The sequence below is a fragment of the Galleria mellonella genome, unplaced genomic scaffold (genome assembly GCF_026898425.1).
Source record: "Galleria mellonella isolate WM207_F2 unplaced genomic scaffold, CSIRO_AGI_GalMel_v1 utg139, whole genome shotgun sequence".
In the NCBI taxonomy this organism is placed as follows: domain Eukaryota; kingdom Metazoa; phylum Arthropoda; class Insecta; order Lepidoptera; family Pyralidae; genus Galleria; species Galleria mellonella.
The window spans coordinates 4,527,745-4,550,558 of record NW_026441995.1 but is presented as its reverse complement, the minus strand read 5'-3'; the positions used below and the strand labels follow the sequence as shown (position 1 = coordinate 4,550,558).

Below are 22,814 nucleotides of genomic sequence, written 5' to 3'. Positions count from 1 at the left end.
AATTATAAACGCATTCACGCGTGAGCGTAAATTACTTAAGTCATCATTATATCATATCAGCCGTTAACGCTCCACTGCTGAACATAGGCCTCGCGAGTATGAGGGGGGAGGACCAAAGTAAAAAGTTATATTGTGTCAAAATTATTGAAATTGCATTAAAAAGAAAACTAAGCGAGAAAATAATTTGTAGACGTAAGTATTACATATACCCTCGTAAGTACTTATATACATATTTAATCATTAAAATCTGTTACTTTTAATTTCTACTCTTAAGTACAAATTTATAGACGAAAACATGCAATTTTCATCTCAAGAAAATTTTTAAAAATTAAAGCTTTTGAAGCTTCATACAGCAGGTATTGAGTCAAACGCATAAGTTAAGAATAGATCCTCAATTATGAAAAATATTAGAATTTAAGATTATCTATTACGAATTGCTTATTAATTATCTGTGATATGAGTGCAAATAAAATTTTATTATTCGATTTCAAATTGTCATGCACCTGTTATTAAAAAAAAAAAAAAAACTCTATGCATTTTCTGTGTAAACACATTTAAATCAAATGAAATATTCTGGAATTAAATATGCTAATTGTGCCGTCTTTGTGAAACATGGCAACATTGTGACTTATTACTTCTTTGCGATCAATGTAGTAGGTACACATTATTTATAATTTTGTGTATAGTATATAAGTTAGTATAAAAAAAAAGTATATTTATCTTACACATATCTAATAATAATATTATCAATTTTAATAGATACAAGCCCTGAATTAATAATTAAAAGATGTACATGTACCTGTTGTCAGCTGTCACATAAAGCTACATTTAATAAAAAAAAATCAATTTAAAATCACATGCGCTTTATCTACATTTATATCTAATATGAATATAATTTAAATATAAGAGTGCTAATAAAAAAAATTAATAACTACTTATAACTTCAAGGCTATACTGTCGTCTTGAACGTTAATTAAAATTTCTAATTAATACAACAGGTCTTATACGTATGGGAGCTAATAAGCATTTTGTAGTCATGTTATGAACCAGCATGAAACAAAAAGTTCCATAAAAGTGTTTCAAATGCGAATTCTTTGAAAAACTTCATGTTATTATACGTTAATACGCTCTAATGCAGCGAAATGATATGTATATTGCTAATAATTTAAAAATATCCTTTAATAATACCCATTACTGTGGTAGGTGGCAATTACGAGGGTGCCTGGTGAGTTGGCCAAGTAAGCAGCCTCGATTAACTCGGGCAACTGTCTTATGGGGCTTATAGGTATTTGTTGATGAGAATTAAAGATTGCTACTAGTTTGGTAAAGACATGCGTTGCTTTTCATTGGTAACGAGCATCCTATCAATTACATGTTTGAAGTGTGATTTGCAGAACTTTACAGCCGCTTCAAAAGACCACCAAATAAACACTTGTATACCACACTTTGGAATTAATAAATTCCTAATGTAAAAGTGTTTATTTTACACACACAGAAGTAAACCCATGTTCAGTATAAAGTGGTCAGCCCGAGGGTATCGCCACATGTTTCTACATAAAAATTCAATTAGTCCTGATCACCTGACATGATGTGCGTTTTAGAAAATTTTGTATATGGCATTTTTTCCAAATTGATTTTCTTATTGAATCATACGCAAACAGACTATTAAGATATCTGAGTAGGTACAAAGTACAAATATAGGTAGGTACTACCTATATGCATGTCTTTTGGTGATTACAGACAGTTAAGTAGGTGTGCCAGAGTCGAAAAATTCAATTAGATTTATTTCGATTTTTTAATATCTCTCACGTCAATATTTATACATAATATTACCTATATTTTCTATGACAATAAATATTGACTGACTTTTATCTCTTCTTGATATAAATTGCAATGATTCAAATTTTTCCTTGCATTATTTTACTTATTTGTATTTTAATAATAGATATTATAATGAAGTGTTAAACTCTCAACACATATGCCTGTATAACCAAACAAAACCGTTTAACAATTTTCAATTAGTCCAGTTGACCCGACGTAATGTGCGCTTCGCAGAACTGCTCGCCTCGAAATTTCATAATGAAGCCATTTTTCGTTGAATGTCTTCATCGAACAACGCAGGACCGTATTTGGATACTTTTGTAATAAGTTACATTTTTAATTCTACCAATAATAAATAATTCATCAATCAAATCGAAGGATTTAATAATGATTCAGATTTCTTATAAAAATTAACGAAGTATTCACTCAATTATGTATATGTAATATACAAATTTAAAAACGTCCATTAACCCAACTTAAGACCCATTTCACAGAAATTTCTTACGATATATTAATTAATCAATTTTTCGCAACCAACAAATTCATCAATTATTTATAAACAGCAGGTCAGCTATCTGTACTTAATTTAACTATTCAATCGTAAACTTTCGATCGATGACGGGTATCGAATATTAATCAAATTAATCTATTCATTAAAACAAGTATTATTTATTTATTCACACTGTTCTCGCTATTAAATGATGAAGAGTTTTATGTTATAGGAGATGATTAAGTTATCTATTTAATTAAAATAAGATAGATATAAGTTGGTATATACCCAATATGTTTAATCTTGTGGTAAATGGATTTTTCATTGTTGTAAAACACGTAAATTATTATATTCTAGCTTGTCTAGCTAATCATAAGTTATTTTTAAAAAGGTCTATATTTTAATTTATTAAAATTTTTAAAACATTAAAATATAGGTACAATTAATAATTAAAGTACCTACTAGTATATTCACACAAAAATTTAGTATAACAGGAAAATACTGCTTAGTCAAGCTTAGTTTTCGTTAAATGGGATAAAAAGTAAAATTCTATGTACTTAATTTTATTTAAATCTTTCCAGTAGTTTAGGCGTGATTGAGCAACAAATATCCAGACTACCAAATATCTTCACAAACTTTTAATTTTATATTATTTTTCTAATTTCAATTAAGTACTTTATTGTTCAATGGCATAAAGCTGTACAAAACACAAAACATAAAAAAAATCAAAACTGCAACTTAAACTGACATAATATTGAAATTTTATTTTACAAGAGAAAGTGCCATTACCAACTGTATAATTTAGTATCTTTTTTAACAAATAAAACGTTTGAATCCGTACCCTGCAAGCGTGCTTGTCCACACTGCCAGGTACCTATTTTGGTTTAAAATTATAACTTTATTATTGCCAGTGATTTCGGAAATTAATTTCCCGGGATCGATGGTAAATTATAGGCGGCGGCCGGCACGGGATGCCTCGACATGCCGCGACAACCGCGAGTGTCTGGATTCGAAACACCAACTTTCGAGTGTAACACTTTATTTTTTTTTTCTTATTTATAAATTGTAATAATGTATTTAGTATTCTTACGATAAATATACCTATAACAAAAATAATTCATTATTATTGTAAGTCCGCTTATTTTAAGAGATTTATTTGTCTATTGGCTTTAATTAGGTATTGTTTAATACATTTTTGTATTATTGTTTATGTATAATTGCTTGTTATGTTAATATAACAACTAATTATTGTGCTTATTTTTTTTTAAATTCTCGGTTATTTACATAGAAAAACAAATTACGATCATAAATCAATATGTACCTACATATAATAAAATCGTAACTGGTCGCTGTCTGTACATGTAATATATATAACAAAAATTATTATAAGGGGATTTTATGCACGCAATAAAACCCATATTGGTAGTTTTTAAATTTTTGTTTGTTTGTCTATACACGCTAATCTCAAAAACGGCTTATCCGATTTGAATGCGGTTTTCACTAATGCGTTGCGGTTTGCTCAACTTAATATGTAGTGTTTGTTTTATTTTATTCGGTTCATAAATAAAAAGTTATATCAATTTTAAGAATAACATATAAAATGCTATAAAATAACCAAACAATTAAATTGGCTGAAACTTTTTTATTAATATTATGTTCAATATTCGAAAATTCTGTCTACTCGTATGAAACCGGGTCGGATCGCTAGTTGATAAATATATTTAAAAGTACTTCAGTTATATATATACTTTTTTTATTTATTTAATATTATATTACACAGTAATAATTTGCATAATTTATAACAGAGCTAAGTTCCATATTTGCGTACCGGGAGGCGCGATATGCCCAACCACCAATCTGCCAATTATCAACACCGCACCGATCGCCCGACTTTCACATAAAAGTTTGCCCTCTACGCCTATTTTAATCGATTCCAAAAATCGATACCCGACACCAACATCGATGGATAGTGTGAACATTGTGCGCTTGGAAATTATCGGGCCGAGCGCACCGACACTTGATTGCGGCTGTGCTCTTAGGTACTTACTAGTGATGTGCCGGATCGTTAAGAATGTATATTCGCTGATACAGATATGAATACAGAAGGCCTACCATGAAATGTTTTCCGAAATTTCGTATCCGATCGAAACACAAATTTAATGTTAAAATTACATAATACTTACCGTTTAAAAATATTAAAAATATGAAAATATTATTCCTTGGGACTTTTATGGTAGGATTTATGATGAACGAAATGTAAAGCTCCATTTACTGGCCCGATTTAGGTGTGAACAAAAACATGAAATTAAGTCCGAAACTTCGGAATTTCATTTCATGGTAGACCCCCAGATCAATACTGTCCGAATGATGAATAAGGTTACGGATCTGTAATTTTATTTTATTTATTAATTTTAGTATTTAGATAAGCATATGACAAACATTTAAGTTTTAATCTCATTATAAGAATTTTTTTATGCAACTTAGAATGCCAAACAAACTGACGGCCCACCTGTAAAGTAGAAACCGTTGCCTATAGACATGAGCAGTATCATGAACCAGTACCAGTTCAATTAAATTAGATTAATTTGTCTACTCATTATTATTTAGGTATATTGCAAAAATCAAATATTTAAATATAATCACTGATGTGATTTTAGGATATAAAAATTAATTAAGATGGAATTTTATAGTATTTCTATATCTACTATATTTATTGTCCTATATGTGTTATTTCATCTATATAATGAATGATCTATTCTTTATTCTTTATTGTACACAAAAGGTTATTAAAATGTAAAAAACAAACATAATAGTGCACAAAGGCGAGCTTATCTCCAATAGAGATTTCTTCCAGCATCTATGTATTTAATAATGTAATATTTCCGTTTAAGATCCGCTAAAAATTTTCTCAGATACGATTACTACTTTCCGATACATCACTAGTACTTACAACGGTACGTTATATTCAGAATTTATCCAATTTTACACCCGAGTCCGCCCCCCGATTGCCGAATTATTATTGATTCTTGGAATAATGGAATTATAATCGAATACGGTGTTTTGATTGCTCATAATTTCATTACACTGGTTGTAACGAGAGCATACTTATTATTATGAGTATGTATCATACATTATAAAAATATAATTAACTGTAAGCTTTTAAGATTTTTGTGTGAGTAATTAAATTAAATAATTGTCTACAAGTCGAATAAAGACCTAAGTTTGTTCATGGTTTATTCTAATGTAATGTTTTATTATTTAATTTTTTTATTGTAAAAAAAAAAAAAACAAAAGGTACACAATTTCATCAACATCAATGAAATTATAACAAAAAGTCTTCGAACTGTGATGTAACTGTAACCCCAATTTCTAACGCACCACCAACACAGTGCCTAGTACAAAATTAATAAATGAATAACCAATTCTATCCTTAATAAAATTGCAATCTGACAACGTTAATAAAGATAGTATCTCGACGAATATAAGCTATAAATTATCTATAATTCACAAGGAAGTCCACCGCCTGCCGCCATATCGATCCCACTTACCTACTCTTATAATAGAAATATAAAAGCCATCGTAAATAGAAACGCTTTTATTGAATAGAATCATTTAATTCTGGCTGGCGACGGCGATGTCGGGGATTGTCTATGAATAAAATAAAAATATTATCGTCTATCTTGTCTATGCTTTGTAGGGGAGCTTGCTCTATGGTTTCTCGATGGTATAACTACAGAACTATGTTACAGAAAGTTTTAAAAAAGTAACGTATTTGCAATTATTATTAGGGTCATCATAACAAAAATTAACGTCCACTCCACCATAATTAAGTACCTCTATAACCGCAGGTACTATTCTTAATCTATGTCTATAATGATCTTGTTTTTATTCTTGTATCTTGCATTCGTCTCTTTCTAACTTCAATTCTATCTACTGCAAATTATTCTTAGATCTACTGTTCAAATATCAAATATACATAGGTAAATAGATGAGTACGTATAGCATAGATCAAGGATATGCGGTATGTATACGTACCGTAGAAAGAGAATTCTTTTTACTATCCTTAATCTATAATACTCTTACCAACATATACCTGGCAAATAGTGTTTAAAAAAATTATAATCAATCTAACTAAAAGTTTGCAATATTATTCCAATTACCTATTATTATTTTTAATCATGTCCATTTACAAAAAGCGCTGTAAATGTAACTAATAAAGCGGTTAAGAACGATAACCTGTTCCACATATTTAAATAAATTAATCAATGTTAAATATATTTAAATTGGAATATAAATGTTGTCATCTTCTTTAATTGAAATATTAGGCGAGTTGAAACGAACGATAGAGAAATAACAAGCAAAATTATCATACGATGACTAAACTACCTATTCGCATTCTAAACATTATATGGTTTTTTTTTTATGGGTGAAAATGTAAGGTAACCCCGCCTGCGCTAACGGGATACGCTGGCGGAGCACGAGTGAAGGGTGATAGATGAGAATGAAAACAGGCCAGTTAGCCCATCGTGATGAATTCATCAGGAATTAACCATGATAGTTTCCAGGGAGAACCGCCGTCGACCTGGTTGGGTATATTACTAGCAATGGGATTCTCAGTCTCCATTACTAACAATCCCTTTCCCCCAAAAACACATTATGTGGTTGGAATACGAACTTTTATTAGCTTTTGCCCGCAGATTCATCCGCATGACCGGGATATGTTCATTGACCAGGATAAAAGTAGCTTATGCCTCTTTCCATCTTATATACTTACGTCCTTATTTATAAAAACGTCAAACCCTTCATAACCCTATTTTAGTTTTGGAAGTGTTTTGTCTTTTTCTTTTGCGCTAATTTCTCAATTTGAAAGACAGCGTCAAAACACTCTAATAGTTAAAATAGATCTATATGACGTTTTAAGTTCTACTAATAAAGGGGTTAATATATTACTGCTTGTTACTTCCACAACAAGACGTAATAATGTAATAATTTTGCAGCAAAAAAATTTGCCTAACCTGTGAATACATCATATAAAACAATGATCAATTAAGATAATATCAATGAAAATATAGTTGTACGACTTTTTTGTAATAAATATAAAATATCGTATAAAATGTTTTTTAACAGTTAATTAACACGGCAATTAATTTAAGAAATTCATTTTTAAGCGACATCCGAAAGAAGTGGATTCTAAATACGTCTATAGGTATATTTTTTACTATTTTATTTTTGGAAGTGTTTTGTCTTTTTATTTTGCGCTAATTTCTCAATTTGAAAGACAGCGACATAACACACTAATATACAATAGGTTTGTAGAACGTTTAAGTTTTTATGAATTAGGGCCATTAGTTTATGTGTACCAGACATAGCTGTTAAGCTATCAAAAAGTAACAAATAAACAAACAAATACTTTTGTATGTTTGTACCAAGGTACAAACATACAAAAGAGTTTGTACTTAACTAAATATCCCTCTGTGATATGTCTACATTCACGCCAAGTTCCTTACGGAGTAAGTAGTAAGAATCGGAAGGCAAGGGCCTCTACATAATTACATTAGTTCATCTTATTCATATTCGCATTCATAACGTGCCTCGAGTTCTAGAGACTTGAATCTGCTCTTCTTTGAAAAGAGAAAGAAGAAAAAGGTTTACTTCTTCTTTTTAATCTCAAATACAAACTCGCATTCTTTTACATTCGCGTCTGGAAAACGCCATGAGATTACTCCAGAAAGACAAAATGCAGATGGAATTTCCGTGGATGAATTGTTTTCATCATATGAAAACATTAGAGCAACAGAATTATAAACTGCACAAATTTATTAGCCACGTTATACAACCCTCAAATAGATACTTAGTAACTCCCTCCCCCCCTCACTCCCCAACGACATTAAAACATTGAGGAGACTAAATTAAAGCGCGCCAAAACTGTTGTCTGCGGGCCCAAGGCGGTCGTTTGTTTTAATACAATAACCGTACTCATCTCTTTCTCTCTTTTCATTAGGTATGTATTGTTGTCTCATTCACACTCGCTCAATTTGGCGTTTTCCCTTAAGGCGACAATGTAACGTTCTGGCCACAAAACGTAAATCTAGTCTAGTCCTCATTAGTCTATGACTGATGGTTACTTAGAATAAATACGTTAAGTAGTTTACGATTAATTTTATAAATCAAGTTACAAATATTAAATTTGCTTAACAATTTAATAAAAAAAAAAAAAAATTATAGAACTTTTATAGAAGTATACATTGTTGCCTATAGATAAGTGTCCTTATTTAGAAAAACGTCAAACCTTCTTTCATAAGCCTATTTTAGCTATTGATCTGTTGTCTCTTTCTTTTATGCTAAATTCTTGGTTTGAATGAAAGTGACAAAACAGTGTAGAGTCTAAATTGGTTTGTACATTTTAGTTTTTACAAATAACATATATTTATGGCAATTTTTAATTTGCTTCATTTTAAATATTTTCTCAAAATTTTTATATTCTTTTTTCTACAATTTTAGGTATTTCACTTATATTTTACTGTTGTATGTTTTCTATTATCCAGTATTTATTATAATTATATTTTTCTAATGCTACATAAGTATACATCAACGTCAACAAGAATAATCACGATATTTTGTTGTCAAATTAAGTTAAACCCGCTTTTACCAAATTATAACACTGCCCGAATAATGACATGTTCAACGTACAACAGAAGCGCGCTCCTCTTAATCACTTCTAATTTATTTAGCCCCTCCGAGGCCAAAACGAGTAATTTATTGCCGTCCCTCTCCAACCCTAAACTCGGCTGTATCCAGCCGTCTCGTTCTCCCGGGACCATTTTTAATTAAAATCACCGAGAGAAAATTAGAAATTATATTCTATTTTCAAAAACTTGTTCTGACGCTTTGTCGGAGATTATCTCTTTTTTATGAGCCCCCGGTCGCGGGTTTGTTTTAACGGCCGAGGAATTGTCTAAATTGACTTTGCCGCCACTGCCGCTGTCTTTTATGGTTATGTCTTATTCATTTCAATCCTGCGGTTTAGTGATTGGAAAATGTTTTAGCTTTACCAATTTAATTTAGAGTGCGCCATATTTTGCATACTTTGCGGTTGTGCTTAGTACTTACTGAATATTTTATCGAGGATTTTTTGACGGTAGGTACAGCTAACTTCGTAAAATGCGTAACGTATATGAAAGAAGAACCAATGTAAGAAAAACAATATAGTGTTGACTATATATAATAACAATAGTTACCATCACATGGTCCGTCAGTTTGTTTGACATTCTAAGTAGCATAAAAAATAACATGATAACATAAATGATGTCACAGACCAATAAAAATGACGTCCCAAGGTTTATTCTCGATCGAACATTAGTTTTCTTAATTTGGGGACCAGGTGATTGGTATAACTTAAGGGATCTGGAAAATGGCCTTTGTATAGATTTATTTGTTTGCTTGTATTGAATAAATTCAAAAACTACTCAATCGATTTTAAAGTCTTTTACCTATAGAAAGCTACATTATTATCGAGTATTCATCATATCAGCCTTTCCACTGCTGCTAAGTCTTCCCTTGGGAGCTTTTGTCAGTAGTTGCCACGCTTGGCAGGCGGATTGGCAACCGCAGTTAGGCTTTACAGATGTTTTAAAAGGGACGCTGCTCCTCCCTTAGTCGGCTTTTACAACATCCATGGTAAAGGAAGGGGTGGCCTATTTTATGTCCGGACCAAACAGCCATTTATCGGTATTTTGGGATATATATAATTATTTTCGTAAATTCTATCTACCCGTTTATGATGATGTTAAAGAATGAAATGGATGGACTGGATCGCTAGTACCACATACGAGTGTATCTGTCTAATTTTTTAGTTTTGTAATAAAGTTTAAACAGAAACGCCGTTCGTCCCCAGGTGGCGTTGGTGACGACGACGGCGACAGCGGCAAGCGGCGACGGTCGCGCACCAACTTCAACTCGTGGCAGCTGGAGGAACTGGAGCGGGCGTTCCTCGCCTCGCACTACCCCGACGTGTTCATGAGAGAGGCACTCGCCATGAGGCTCGACCTGAAAGAGAGCAGAGTTGCCGTAAGTATTGTATACTACCTAGTATTGTTATTAAGGGGAGGAGGGATTGTACATGTGTGTATACCTATATATATGTAGGCATTAATATGTAAATACTATATTAATATTTATATTTATTTTATGAATGTATGTGATTACCATCCTATACTAAAATATAAAGAATTTTATTTTTTAAATCGCCATCGAGTATTTCTTCTCATCCTAAAGGTTGACTGGTAGAGAATGCCTATAGCATTAAGTCCCTCTTTTGTACCACATTTCATTGGTCAATAAAGTTTAAATAAATAAATAAAATCGTTAGTAATGGGGACTAGCAATCTCATTGTTAGCGATATACCCTACTAGATCAACCTCCTCGCGGTCTCGCCTGGAGACCATCATATTTAATCCCAGGTCAATTTATCACGATAGGCCAACTGACCTGCCTTTTCATCCTCACCTATCATCCGTCATTGGTGCCCCGCCAGTGTATACCATTAACGCAGATGTATACCATTATCACCCATTAAGAAGAAGCATTGTTATCGGGCGAGAGGATTGTTAATTATAAGACTGCTAGATCTCATTACATTATATTGCTGTTTTTAAGGACCATAAAAATATTAATTAGTTTTATTGACGTAAATTATAGATAATAACAATATTTAATAAAATAAAAAACAAAAATCTATCCATGAATGTTAGAAATAAAAATGTCAGTGGCAAATCTATTTTTATTCCCCGTGTAGAGTCGGCATAGAATAGGCTATCCCTTCCTTTCCCGTGAGTCGTAAGAGGTGACTAAGGGTGGGCAGCAGCGTCCCTATTAAAATATCTCCAAAGCCTAACTGCGATTACCAATCCGCCTACAAAGTATTGCAACCACCCAAGGCTGTCCACTGCTAAACATAGGCCTTCCCCATAAAGCACGGATCACACAACACGAATAAAGGTAAAAATCCGAAAACCGTAAATTAGTAGTCACTTTACAAAAAAAATATATAAATTTGAATTTTTTTTTTTTTATTTGTATCGAAGCCACATTGCGCGAGTCCGATCTACACTGGATTGGATTTCAACTTTTTGATTCACGGGTATTTCTGTCCCAACATAAAACGTAAGACTAAGAATCTATCTGTATACTGTATCTACATAAGTTCCGCTTTTTATTCTATGTCTGAACAACGTTTTGAATTTATTTGTAAACCATAATACTTGCGTAACGGACTATTATAAAATCATATTTTATTGCTTTTTTGCTCAAAAACATTGACAGAACTTCAGACAGAAAACGCATATCAAATATATGGACGAAATTATAGGTCTAAGTTCGCTACGGATGTTAACGAAACGCATAAGTCCTTTGTAAAACGCGCATATGCAATGGTTATTAAATATATTTAGCATGTGACGAAAGGGCCTAAGGCGACAGGTTTCACGCGTAACGTCTTAATTCCCTTTGTATCCGTATTCTAGTTGTTTATAGTACACTTCTCTAATAATAGTTTTGTTTGAGAACTGGCGTTCTTTTTCTTGTCATTAAATTTTTATTGACACTCAGATTGACATACAAGCTAACGGCCTCATCATCACCATCATTTTAGTCATTATTCGTCCACTCCTGGACATAAATCTTTCCCATAGACTGCCATAAAAGACGGTCCTGAGCCACCTGCATACACTGACTCCCTGCTATGCATTTGAGGTCGTCACTCCATATAATAGGGTGTGTCGTCCTACACTGCGTTTGCCCGCACAGGGTCGCCACTCAAGAATCTTTCTTCTCCATCGGTTGTCGGTTCTTCGAGCTATGTGACCAGCCTATTGCCATTTGAGCATACCTTTCCTTCGGGCTACGTCGGTTACTTTGGTTCTTTTGCGGATATCATTGTAACGTAACGTAAGATAACGGCCTACTTAATAGAAAATGGTAATCATCGCTTATAGATATCAATAGCATCATTGACATGATAAAATACATTGTAGTAACCATGATTATGACTATCATGCTGTAACTAGGTATTCTGTAATTACTCCCGTATCCTGCTCTTCAAATCAAAATACAACTATGTATCTAAGCACATCTGTTTCACGAAAGAGACATGAGTAGAACAGAAGTACCTAAACCGAAGACTTTTGTATAAAGTCTTTCCCTGATAAAAATAATTTTAATTATTTAATTAATAATAATATAACAAATTAATAATTTACTATATTTACATTAATGCTCTTCCCATTTTGGGTTTACTGTAAAAGAACTCTTGTAGAGTTAAACTCGCCTTTGTACATTTGCTTACCTCTGTCATATTTTTATGTATTATTAGTATGTACAATAAAGTATAAATAAAATAAATAAATAACAATATTTGTCATTATGGCCGGTGCTAGATCCAAGTTTAGGTAGGACAGAAACCATAATTTAGTAACATCAAAAAAGGAAATCCGTCTAATTTTCTTGGGGCCTTTCAAGATAGGGTATTGCCCTCAATGTCTCCCTCCCCTAGCCACAGCTATGTTATAATATATACAATATATACTCTTGTGGGAAGGTTCTACCAGTTAAATTGAAAAGAAACGTGGATCAAATCTCGACAATAAAATCTCTCTTACCTAATATCTTGACAGATAGACGAACCGTGTTTTCATCAATCGACTTCATTAATTAAAGATTGTTTCCCATAAAAAAAAACCAACTTCATTTGTGACAATACCATTTATTTTGATCTAAAAACTAAACTACGAAACCGATTTTGATAAAATTTCTATTGGATCAAGCTGTAAGTGTATCCTGTCATATAAAAACAAGAGCTTTTCAAATCGGTTAAGAACTGACGGATTTATGAGGTAACAAATATAACAAATATAGGTACAACTGAATTGAGAACCTCCTTTTTTTGAAGTAGGTTAAAAAATAGAAATCAGCATACCTCTTTTTGTCTTTGTCACATTTGAGAGTTACCAAGAGCTCAGAAGCGTATAAGCGTAAAAAGTCGAAGGTTTTCGTTCAATATAAATGAGGGACGATTTCCCCTTATTTCCCCGGACCTTCCGGGGCTAAGCGGCCATCAGGGACCGCGGCCGCTGGCCACAACTTTTTATATGTATAAGGTTTAGAAATAGAAATAATGCCCAGCTTGCGATTATATCTACACCCCTGCTTGCCGTCCCACCACTAGTCGATTAAAATAATAAGTATTTATACATATTTACCTATTATTTCATATATAGATATATTAAAGATATAGAAAATAAATACTCGAGAATTTACAAAATATAACGTCCTAAAATTCTCATAAATACAAATTAATGTAAGTCATATTTATAGGAAAGGGAGAACTTTAATAAAATCGGCATGAGTTTTTCTTGTCGTTTGTATATGCATACATATATACCTATCTATAATCATAGAATATTTCAATTTAATACAAATATAAAGGATGAAGATAAAATATCCTTATAAGTAATTTCATTTATATAATCAGTACTAACGTCGATCGTATCTTACGTTTATCGCGCCGGATTTCGTTCTAAGAGACAGACTATCCCGCACCACTCCTAATAGTTGGTATAAATCAAAAGATTGCAATCTTGGCGGCACCCCTGGGATGCGAGCGAGACGACACGATTGAATAGCATAGATTTAAATGGGTGGGTCAGATAAGGATGGCTACAGATGCCGCCGCTCCGACCTCGTGCACGCCGCGGCTCGCAGGGACGTCACAATTCGATTACAGCTCAATAAAGTTAAAGTGACTTGTTTGCGTCTGTAAAGTGGATTTTTTCCTGTTCTTTGATTTCTCTATTTTCGTTCGCTTCTGGGCTTCCATCTTCGTAATATTCCGTAGAGCAATATTGAGATGAATTCTTTTATATTATAAATTGTAATAGGAATATTAATGAAAAACTTATGTTCTGATAAAAAAGTTACTTTTATTGCAATATATTTTTTTTATAAGTTAATCCAATATTGAGATTTAAATTTTTACAAATTAATTAATTAAAATATACACTTACAAGTATTTTATTAAAATTGCATGATAACACAAAAAAAAATTGTCTATATCTTTTGAATTGATAATATATCAAATTTTAATTCCTGTTTAACTATTCAATAAAAACTTTACGAGCATTTTGAAAGAACGTGATACTTAAGTTATATTACAGAGCCGTTTCACAGAAGCCGTTAAAAGCCCATTCTTTACCGAAAGTGGCGTATTCTAATCTAATTTCATCCTTGCCCGAGGTATAACTTGCGAAAACGGCTCACTCGCTCCACAGTAAGCGCGGAAGTATCGACTTCATTTTAAAATTCATAGCATAAAATTTACATTTATATGCCAATTTCATTCCCTAACAGGGCGTCGGCGGTCTGACGCACACATCAGTATTCTGCACACATCCGGCGCTGCCTGGATACACCCCCGAAAAAAGTAAAAGAAAAAATAGAAAATCGCCTTACAATCTTTGCTCGGTTGGGAAAGGAAAAAGAATGGCGTGAGGTTTAAATATGGAACACTAAATGGAACGCTTAGGCGACAAAATGCGGATAGAATATAAAATTTAAGGACGGAGAGCATCCCTATCACTCTCATGCGTTTCCCCACTTGTTGTCCCGCTTTGCGCGGCGCTATCAAACATGAGCCGAGTTTACCGCCCTAGGCTTAGCGGTAAAAGATAGACATGAAGCCGTTCATAGGGCTGCTCCTGAGGCGGCGAATTATCGTGCATGAATAATTTTCTTGTTTTCAAACAAGACAAGCGGTATATTAGAGTGATTTAATGTAATTACTCCTCTTAATGAGATACAGTATTTCAACATGGGTATAGTGGCACTTGATAAACGCATAATTAAGTTACGTAGTTTAAGCTCATATACGAGATACATTATATGTCCAAATTACATATAATTTGAATATTTTAATTATATTAAACATCAAAATAAATCAATTATGTCGAAAATTGTTGATGTGTCAGCCCTATTCAAAATAATGCTGACTTGGTAGTTCCGTACACACAGGAATCTGTGAAATTTATATCCGTCTCTATCATGCACCTCGCTATCAATTTGTATGAATCAAAACAAAAGGGAGAAAACTATTGTATTCTGATTGCACCCATTCAGATTAATATTATAAATGTTTCTTCTTGGCACCAATCATTATGTTTGGCATATAAATGGATAAGCATACTTTTATCCTCTGTTTTAGTAGATACGAGAATTAAGAAGTTAGAATTAAATTTAGGTAAATTATAATAATTTACCTGAATCATCTTAACGTTTCGACCAGCTGGTCTACTCTTGAATCTAATATTAATATCAATCAACAATTTTATACTGCACTCATGAAATAATTAGGAATTTTGTTATAAATGGGATCGGTTTACAGTAGTTCGCATTGGCAAGATACATTAATCATCAAAACAATATGGAACCATTACGTCGCTAGTGTTGCAATTCGAGAGTGCGAAACGTCTCAATTCCAATATCGATTTATTGGATTGTATTTCAAGAGTAATACACACACATAGAGTGGTACATTTAGGACACATTTAGTGTGATGTGTGTCAATGAGTGGGTAGAAGAAAATACTACTGCCTCTGAAGCGGAGACACGACAGCACTATGTCAGTTTACTCGTGACCGCGGCCGATGTAACACGATCGATACGTCGAGTGAATTGTCATAGTCTAATTAAATGATCGCCTTCATTCCCGCCTCTTATGAAACATATGACGTACAGTGCGAAAGTCTATAAGTTTATATCTACTTCTATCCTAGCCAATTAACATAGTTTCCGTAGGGGTAAAAATAATAATAAACATTTAACCATTTTGAATATTTACAATCTGTATTTTATTTTCAAATAAACGCTAGAGTAAAACTTTTGACTATCCAGATAGGGTTAGACGTATTTTTTTTAATGGATGATACTGGAAAGGTAATCCTGCCTGCGCTACAGGTATACACCGGCAGGGTGCCAGTGAGGGATGATAAGTGAAAATAAAAAAGCAGGTCAGTTAGCCTATCGTGGTAAATACGCATTTGTATAGTAGAATTCAGTACGACGGTTCCCAAGGGGGACCACGTGGAGGTCGACCTGACGGGGTATATTTGCTAGCAATGGGACTGGTAGTCCGCATTAGGTACTAACAATCCCCCCCCGGGTTTGATATATTAAACGAGTTACCACTGCTTGTCCACATTTCGTCGAACAGCTTGTTTGCTGAAATGAAAAAAATACTTTAAAACGGACAAAAAGTTTTCATATTTATAGACACCAAGACAACCATCTACGAAGCCGACTGTACCTATTAAGAATGAAAGAGCGAAACAAACTCGTAAGAAAAGTCTCGAAAATGGCTTTTCCCGCCACAAATACAGTGTGTAAACATAAGTCGATGTATCCGTACATCACATCGAGGGGGCTCATCTTATTTACACGGGCATCAGCCTAACTTAGGGGAAAGGCGCCAATTGTGGACACAATACGATTTCCACAAATGGGTTCCGTATGAATTTCGTTACGTGTAGGTTAAGTAGGCAATTCGCTGGGGAGGGAACTTGTTTGTCGTTTTTCGATGTTTGTCTTGCGGCTTGCGATTATAAGGTAGATAACATTGCTCATTTATTTTTGAATACGCTTCGTGATTTTTTTTAAATTGTGAACGTATAAAGTTATATAAACTTATAGTTTTTATAAGCATGTTCTAAGCTATAATTACCTAAAGTAGGTAAATTATTATTTATATAACATGACTTTATTTAATGTTGTGGTTTAAATGTATTAGAGACATGCAGTTCATTATATAAATAATGTACTTATTTTAATAAAAATAATGTAATTAGGTACTTATATAAAAAGTAGCTTATATACTTTTTATAAATTACTATCTATTTTATATTAGATTTAACAGACAAACTTCTGATACCTTGAGTTCAATTATTGTAATTTTCGTAGGAGTCTCTATTTTTTTTATAAATAATATAAATAATTTATATCACTCGCTGGTAATATAGTTTTCTATAGGTAAAACAATTTTTAAATCGATTGAGTAGTTTTGGAGTTTATCGCTTACAAACAAATTAAATGAAAAAATCAAATCTTTCGCTTCATATTCTTAGTATAGATGAAGTAATAAAAATTGATATTTTTTATTTAACTCGACTTATGAAACTCGTTTTCTCTACCTACCCCGCTAGACGTGGTAAGAAGAGAGTTAATTTATCGATGCGATCTGTTGTTACATATTTATAGCATAGATTGTCACATTAATGTTATTATTTACTAAATATAAATCCATTTAAATTAATAAATGCTAAATACAGAAATGAAAACTCAGAAAAGAAAATATTCCATCAAATTTTCCTAATAAGTTATTTTTAACCAGTTACATTAATAATAGATCCCATATAAGGTATATTTTTTTTTAAATGGATGATAATGGAATGGTATGATATGGTACCCGCGCTATCGGTATACACCGGCGGGGCACCAGTGAAGGATGATAGATGAGGATGAAGCAGGTCAGTTAGCCCATCGTGACGAATTCAACAAGGATTGTTCACGATGGTTTCCAGGGGGAACCACATGGAGGTCGACCTGATAAGGTATATTGCTAGCAATGGGGCTGTCAAACTCCATTGCTACCAATTCTTTTCCCCTTATATAAGGTAATTAAAATGCAAGTTATTATATGCATATGTAGGATATATATGTATATAATTACTTTTCATTTTCTTTAGTCGTGTAAAAACTATATTAAAAAATAAAACACCACCTACCTATCCGACCTCCGTTATACACGATTCACATTATCCAATCCACCTTCCATTACACAACACTTCGCGGTACTTCCATATCTAAATCCTGTTTTAGGAAAAAGCAAATAAACACATCAATGCTCCCTCAGGAGTCCAATATTAATGACACCCCTGCAGAAGGCGGGGGAGGGGGTGGTGTGCCCGTCTGGGGAGGCGGGGGCGATATACGTGCCTCATTAAGAGAGGGTACAACCCACCGATGGCCATTACCAGCGCGGTCGTTTCGATTCTATTCCGTAATCAATGTATTTCGATTAGTGTCAAGAAAGGTGGGGGTTAATTAAAACGTTGCTCTATGTGGGACTATCTATGTTCAGCTCTAGTTCAATTGGGTGTCCATTAAAGTCTAGATATTTATATGTTTATATATATATATATATATATATATATATATATATATATATATATATATATATATATATATATATATATATATATATGAGTGTATATAAAAGATCATTGGTGTAGGTTAGGTTAGGTAGTTTTCCACTAAGCTATTTACAGATTTTAACGTTTATTTTTAATATCTCCAATATTTTTTTTTGATTAAAGCATTATTGTAATTTAAATGTAGGTATGTAAGTATGTAATAGCATTATAAAATATGTATTTCATGCAAAATATATATCTTATTATATCTCTAATAAAATTATCTTCCAGTTGTTAATTATAATAAAAAAGTAAGTATAAAGTAATTAACCCTTAAAAGCCTGATTTTTTAAATCAAATTAAAGAATATATAAGTGTACCCTTTACTGTGTTTACTAATGGGGAAAAGTAGTAAAAAAATCAAAATAATATTTTTATATATTTATTTTGAAAAAAAAAACATTTGGGACATGTAAACAGCCAAATATTAAAATAAAATCTATTGTAGGCGCCCAATGCGTTTTATAACCTCGGTATCAAATTTGAAACTTCAGGTATTTAAGGGTTAGGTAAATATTGTGTCCCATAAAAATAAAACCAACTTCAATTGTGACAAAACATTATTATTATTAATATTATTTTGGTCAAAAAATTAAACTACTTAATCGATTTTGATAATTCGAAATTTCTATAGGACCAATTTGTAAGTATACCCTTTAGATAAAAAAGTGTTTTTCAAATCGGTTTAGAACTGACGGGGTTATGAGGTAACAAACATTACAAAAAAAAATTTTTATACAACTTAGAATGGCAAACAAGCTGACGGCCCACCTGATGGAAAGTGGTAACCGTCGCCTATAGACATGAACAATACCGTAGACATAATAGAGTATACTGTTTCGCCCATGATACCCCCCATGCGTTGCCATTCCTGAGGACTTAGATGTTATTCCTCTGTACGATCGAATTGAAAATTTATTTGAAGTCGGTTGAAAAATAGAAATCAGCATAGCTCTTTTTGTCTTTGTACTATTTCAGATCATCTTCCTTCTTTTTCAAGTCAGTTGGAAACTTAACTACCTACCTACTATTATAAATGCGAAAATTTATGAAGATAGATGTATGCGTGTTATTTTTTCATGCAGAAACAACTAAGGATAATAAATAAGGAACTACGGATTTGTATTAAATTTGGTACACGAATAAGTTATATCCTAACTTAACATATAGGATTAAATTATATAGATAGAGCGTCGAGCCTCAAAACAGGCTTTTTGTCAGCTAATTGTCAAATTAGCTAACTCGTTTTTTTATCAGTGTTCTATTATATATACTTACGCATAAAATGCACATAATTGTATGAAAAAGTTGACCCGTTTTTCTCGAAGCATTTCTATGAAGACTCTCTATTTACCTAGGTATATAATCTAAGCATATAGGATACTTTATATATATATATATTTAGATTCTCATAAGCGAAGCCGTGAGCTATAACTCATGTGTAATAATTTTTGGTACGTATATGTGAAGAACAATATGTTAAGTACTAAATAATATTAAAAATACATATATCTTAATAAAATATTTTTTTAGATATGGGCAGCAGCGTCCCTTATAAAACATTATTAAAGACTAACAGCGGCTGCTAGCCTGCTTGCTAAGCGTGACAACTACTGGCAAAAACCACCTTATGGGGGAAGCCTATATTTAGCATTGGACAAGTAACAGCTGATATAATAATAATAAATATGTATATATGTATTATTGTATACAGATATGTATGTATTTTGATTTTAATTGTATGAGTTACTTTGTATATATGTCAACATATTTATTATTTTTTAATAGAAACATCTATAATGTTTCCTTCTATTATTGTACGCATACTGCCCGCTGGTAATTAATGCTCCTTTCCACTCAGGGTTTGCTGGAAGAGAACTCTTACTGAGTTGAGCTCGCCTGTTGTACATCTTTAATTTATATATATTGTATGTTGTAATTTTTTGTGTACAATAAAGAATAAATAAATAGCTAAAAAATGTTAAAACCATTTCATTGTACGGTTGCTAGTAGTTGGTTGTAGGAGCGATTTGATAAGATGAAACCAACCATAAAGTTTACAGTAATTAAATGGATTTGTTCCGAATAAATGAATTCTTTTTGTTATGAAATAGAATTGTAATTATTTATGGTTATTGTTGAACTGGAACGGATCGTCTATTGTTTTGAAATACAGGCAGCCTTACGTGCTCTTAATATATAAAAATCCCGTGTCTCAATGTTCGTTCACGCTAATTACTTGACCGATTGTAATGGAACTTTGTAAATGCGCACTGCTTGCTCCAACTCGACAGGTATTATAGTTTTTAAAGCTATACAAAAAATTTACACGGTAGATCAGCTAGTTAAAAATGTTTAATTACTTTTTTATTAGGTTTGCCTGTTACTACTTCAAAGAGAAAGGGGTTCTAGATTCATTTGTATTTTTTTAATGTAATAAAAAAAATGAATCAATTATAAACCGGTTTAGAATATTTATATCTGAAACGTTATACTTGCAGATTGATCCCACAGATTTTTTTCAAAATTTGGTTCAACAGTTTAAATTTGAAATCAAAATAAATAGTTTTGTCACAATTTTTTATAATAGTTGTCTTTTTTGTGGAATCCAATCTTAAATTATTACTCATAATAAGTAAGTTATAACAAGCGTAAACCGTTTGAACGAGATGCTTAGTAGATAGATACACATGGTAGTTACATATGTACTTAAATTAATTAATATTTCGTGCAGCCAAATTGAAAATATAAATGGAAACATTAAGCGAGTACCGACTAACGTTTAATTTTTGCACCGGATCAACTGTAAGTATTAATTTACGGACGATAAATAAGGGGATCGTGATAATTGTCCGACATTACAATTGATGCGGCCCGGACGTAATTATATTGAACGGACTCGACGCAGAAGGCGTTAACTTTAATTTTATTAAATTAATCCAAATTAATCCGGCTGTTAAATACATCTTTTGCCATAAAACGCGATGGGTCAGTCGTAAAACTGACCCGCGCATGTGGCCGTACCTTTATTTTCTATGATTATGTCGCAAACATTCGCCAAACATCAACCAATGTTTCCTCTCTTTCATTTTAAGGACGAATAAACGGGAAAGTAAATTTTTATTTCCGAAAAAAATATTTTTACTATATTCGATTCAAGGGGTTCCTTTTATGGGTGAACATTTGTTCGAACAAACTATTTCAATGGCTGACCCTTCGCTTGCTTTGCTGCTGAATAAATGTGAAAGTTTGTAAAGAAGCAATTTCTTACCTCTAAATAAACGTTATGATTTATTGATTGAATTTTTCACGCAATTTGTTTCTATATTTAAGCTTATGTATTTGCAAGCATTAGATATGTAGGGGGGGGGGGGATTGATAGTAAAATAGTAAATTCAACTGATCTGCATCATCATCATCTATCTATCATCTATCATCCCTCACTGGTACTCCGCTAGTGTATACCGATAGCGCAGACGGAGTAACCATTCCATTATCATCCATTAAAAAAATATAATTTAAAAGTATTCTGATAAGCATATCTTATTATAAAATTTTATAAAATTACGGACGAACGTACTATGTGCGTATGTGTGTCCACCTTTTAGCTATACGAATAAAAAGTATATCGTGTTAAGACATATTTAACTAGCCGCAACTGCCCTTTTAAAGCTGTTTGTTCAAATACTAAAGTACCTTATATTCCTGCAAGAATGATTATCCTAGTATTCGTATTTTGGACCGACTTCAAAAATAAGGAGATTTTCAATTCCGTTATATTTTTTTTATGTTTATTACGTTATAATTGCGTCAGTTCTAAGCCGATTTAGAAAATTCTTGTTTTTTTTTTATCTGAAAAAATATATTTACCGATCGGTCCCTTAGAAATGTTATCAAAATCGTTTCAAAAGCTTAGTTTTTAGATAAAACAAAATCTGTTATTACATGACTGCACAAAAGGGTGTGCATTGTATTCATGGTTTATACAGATATGTATCCGAGTTACTGTAATTTATCATAACTTTTAAATGCCTGAACTGATTTGAATGTATGAATTAGCCTTAGAGTCTTTATGTTATCCCGAGTAACACTGGCTGTAATTAATTGAAAATAGTTTTGTTGGCTGGGAAATCGTGTTGTTTTTTTTAAATTTGCGGTGTAAAATCTATTTGTTACACGATTACCCAAAAAAGAAGAGTATGAATGT

At 32.3% G+C, this 22,814-nt stretch overlaps 1 protein-coding gene across 3 annotated transcripts in view; it reads left to right on the top strand.

The window, feature by feature from the left end:
- Positions 1–22,814, top strand: part of LOC113513001 (homeobox protein unc-4-like) — a 51,732-nt gene that overhangs the window by 24,363 nt on the left and 4,555 nt on the right. For all 3 annotated transcript variants that reach the window (XM_052903493.1, XM_052903491.1, XM_052903490.1), the window contains exon 2: positions 10,206–10,378. In XM_052903493.1, the coding sequence (XP_052759453.1) occupies positions 10,206–10,378 (173 nt within the window). The remainder of the gene's footprint in view (positions 1–10,205; positions 10,379–22,814) is intronic.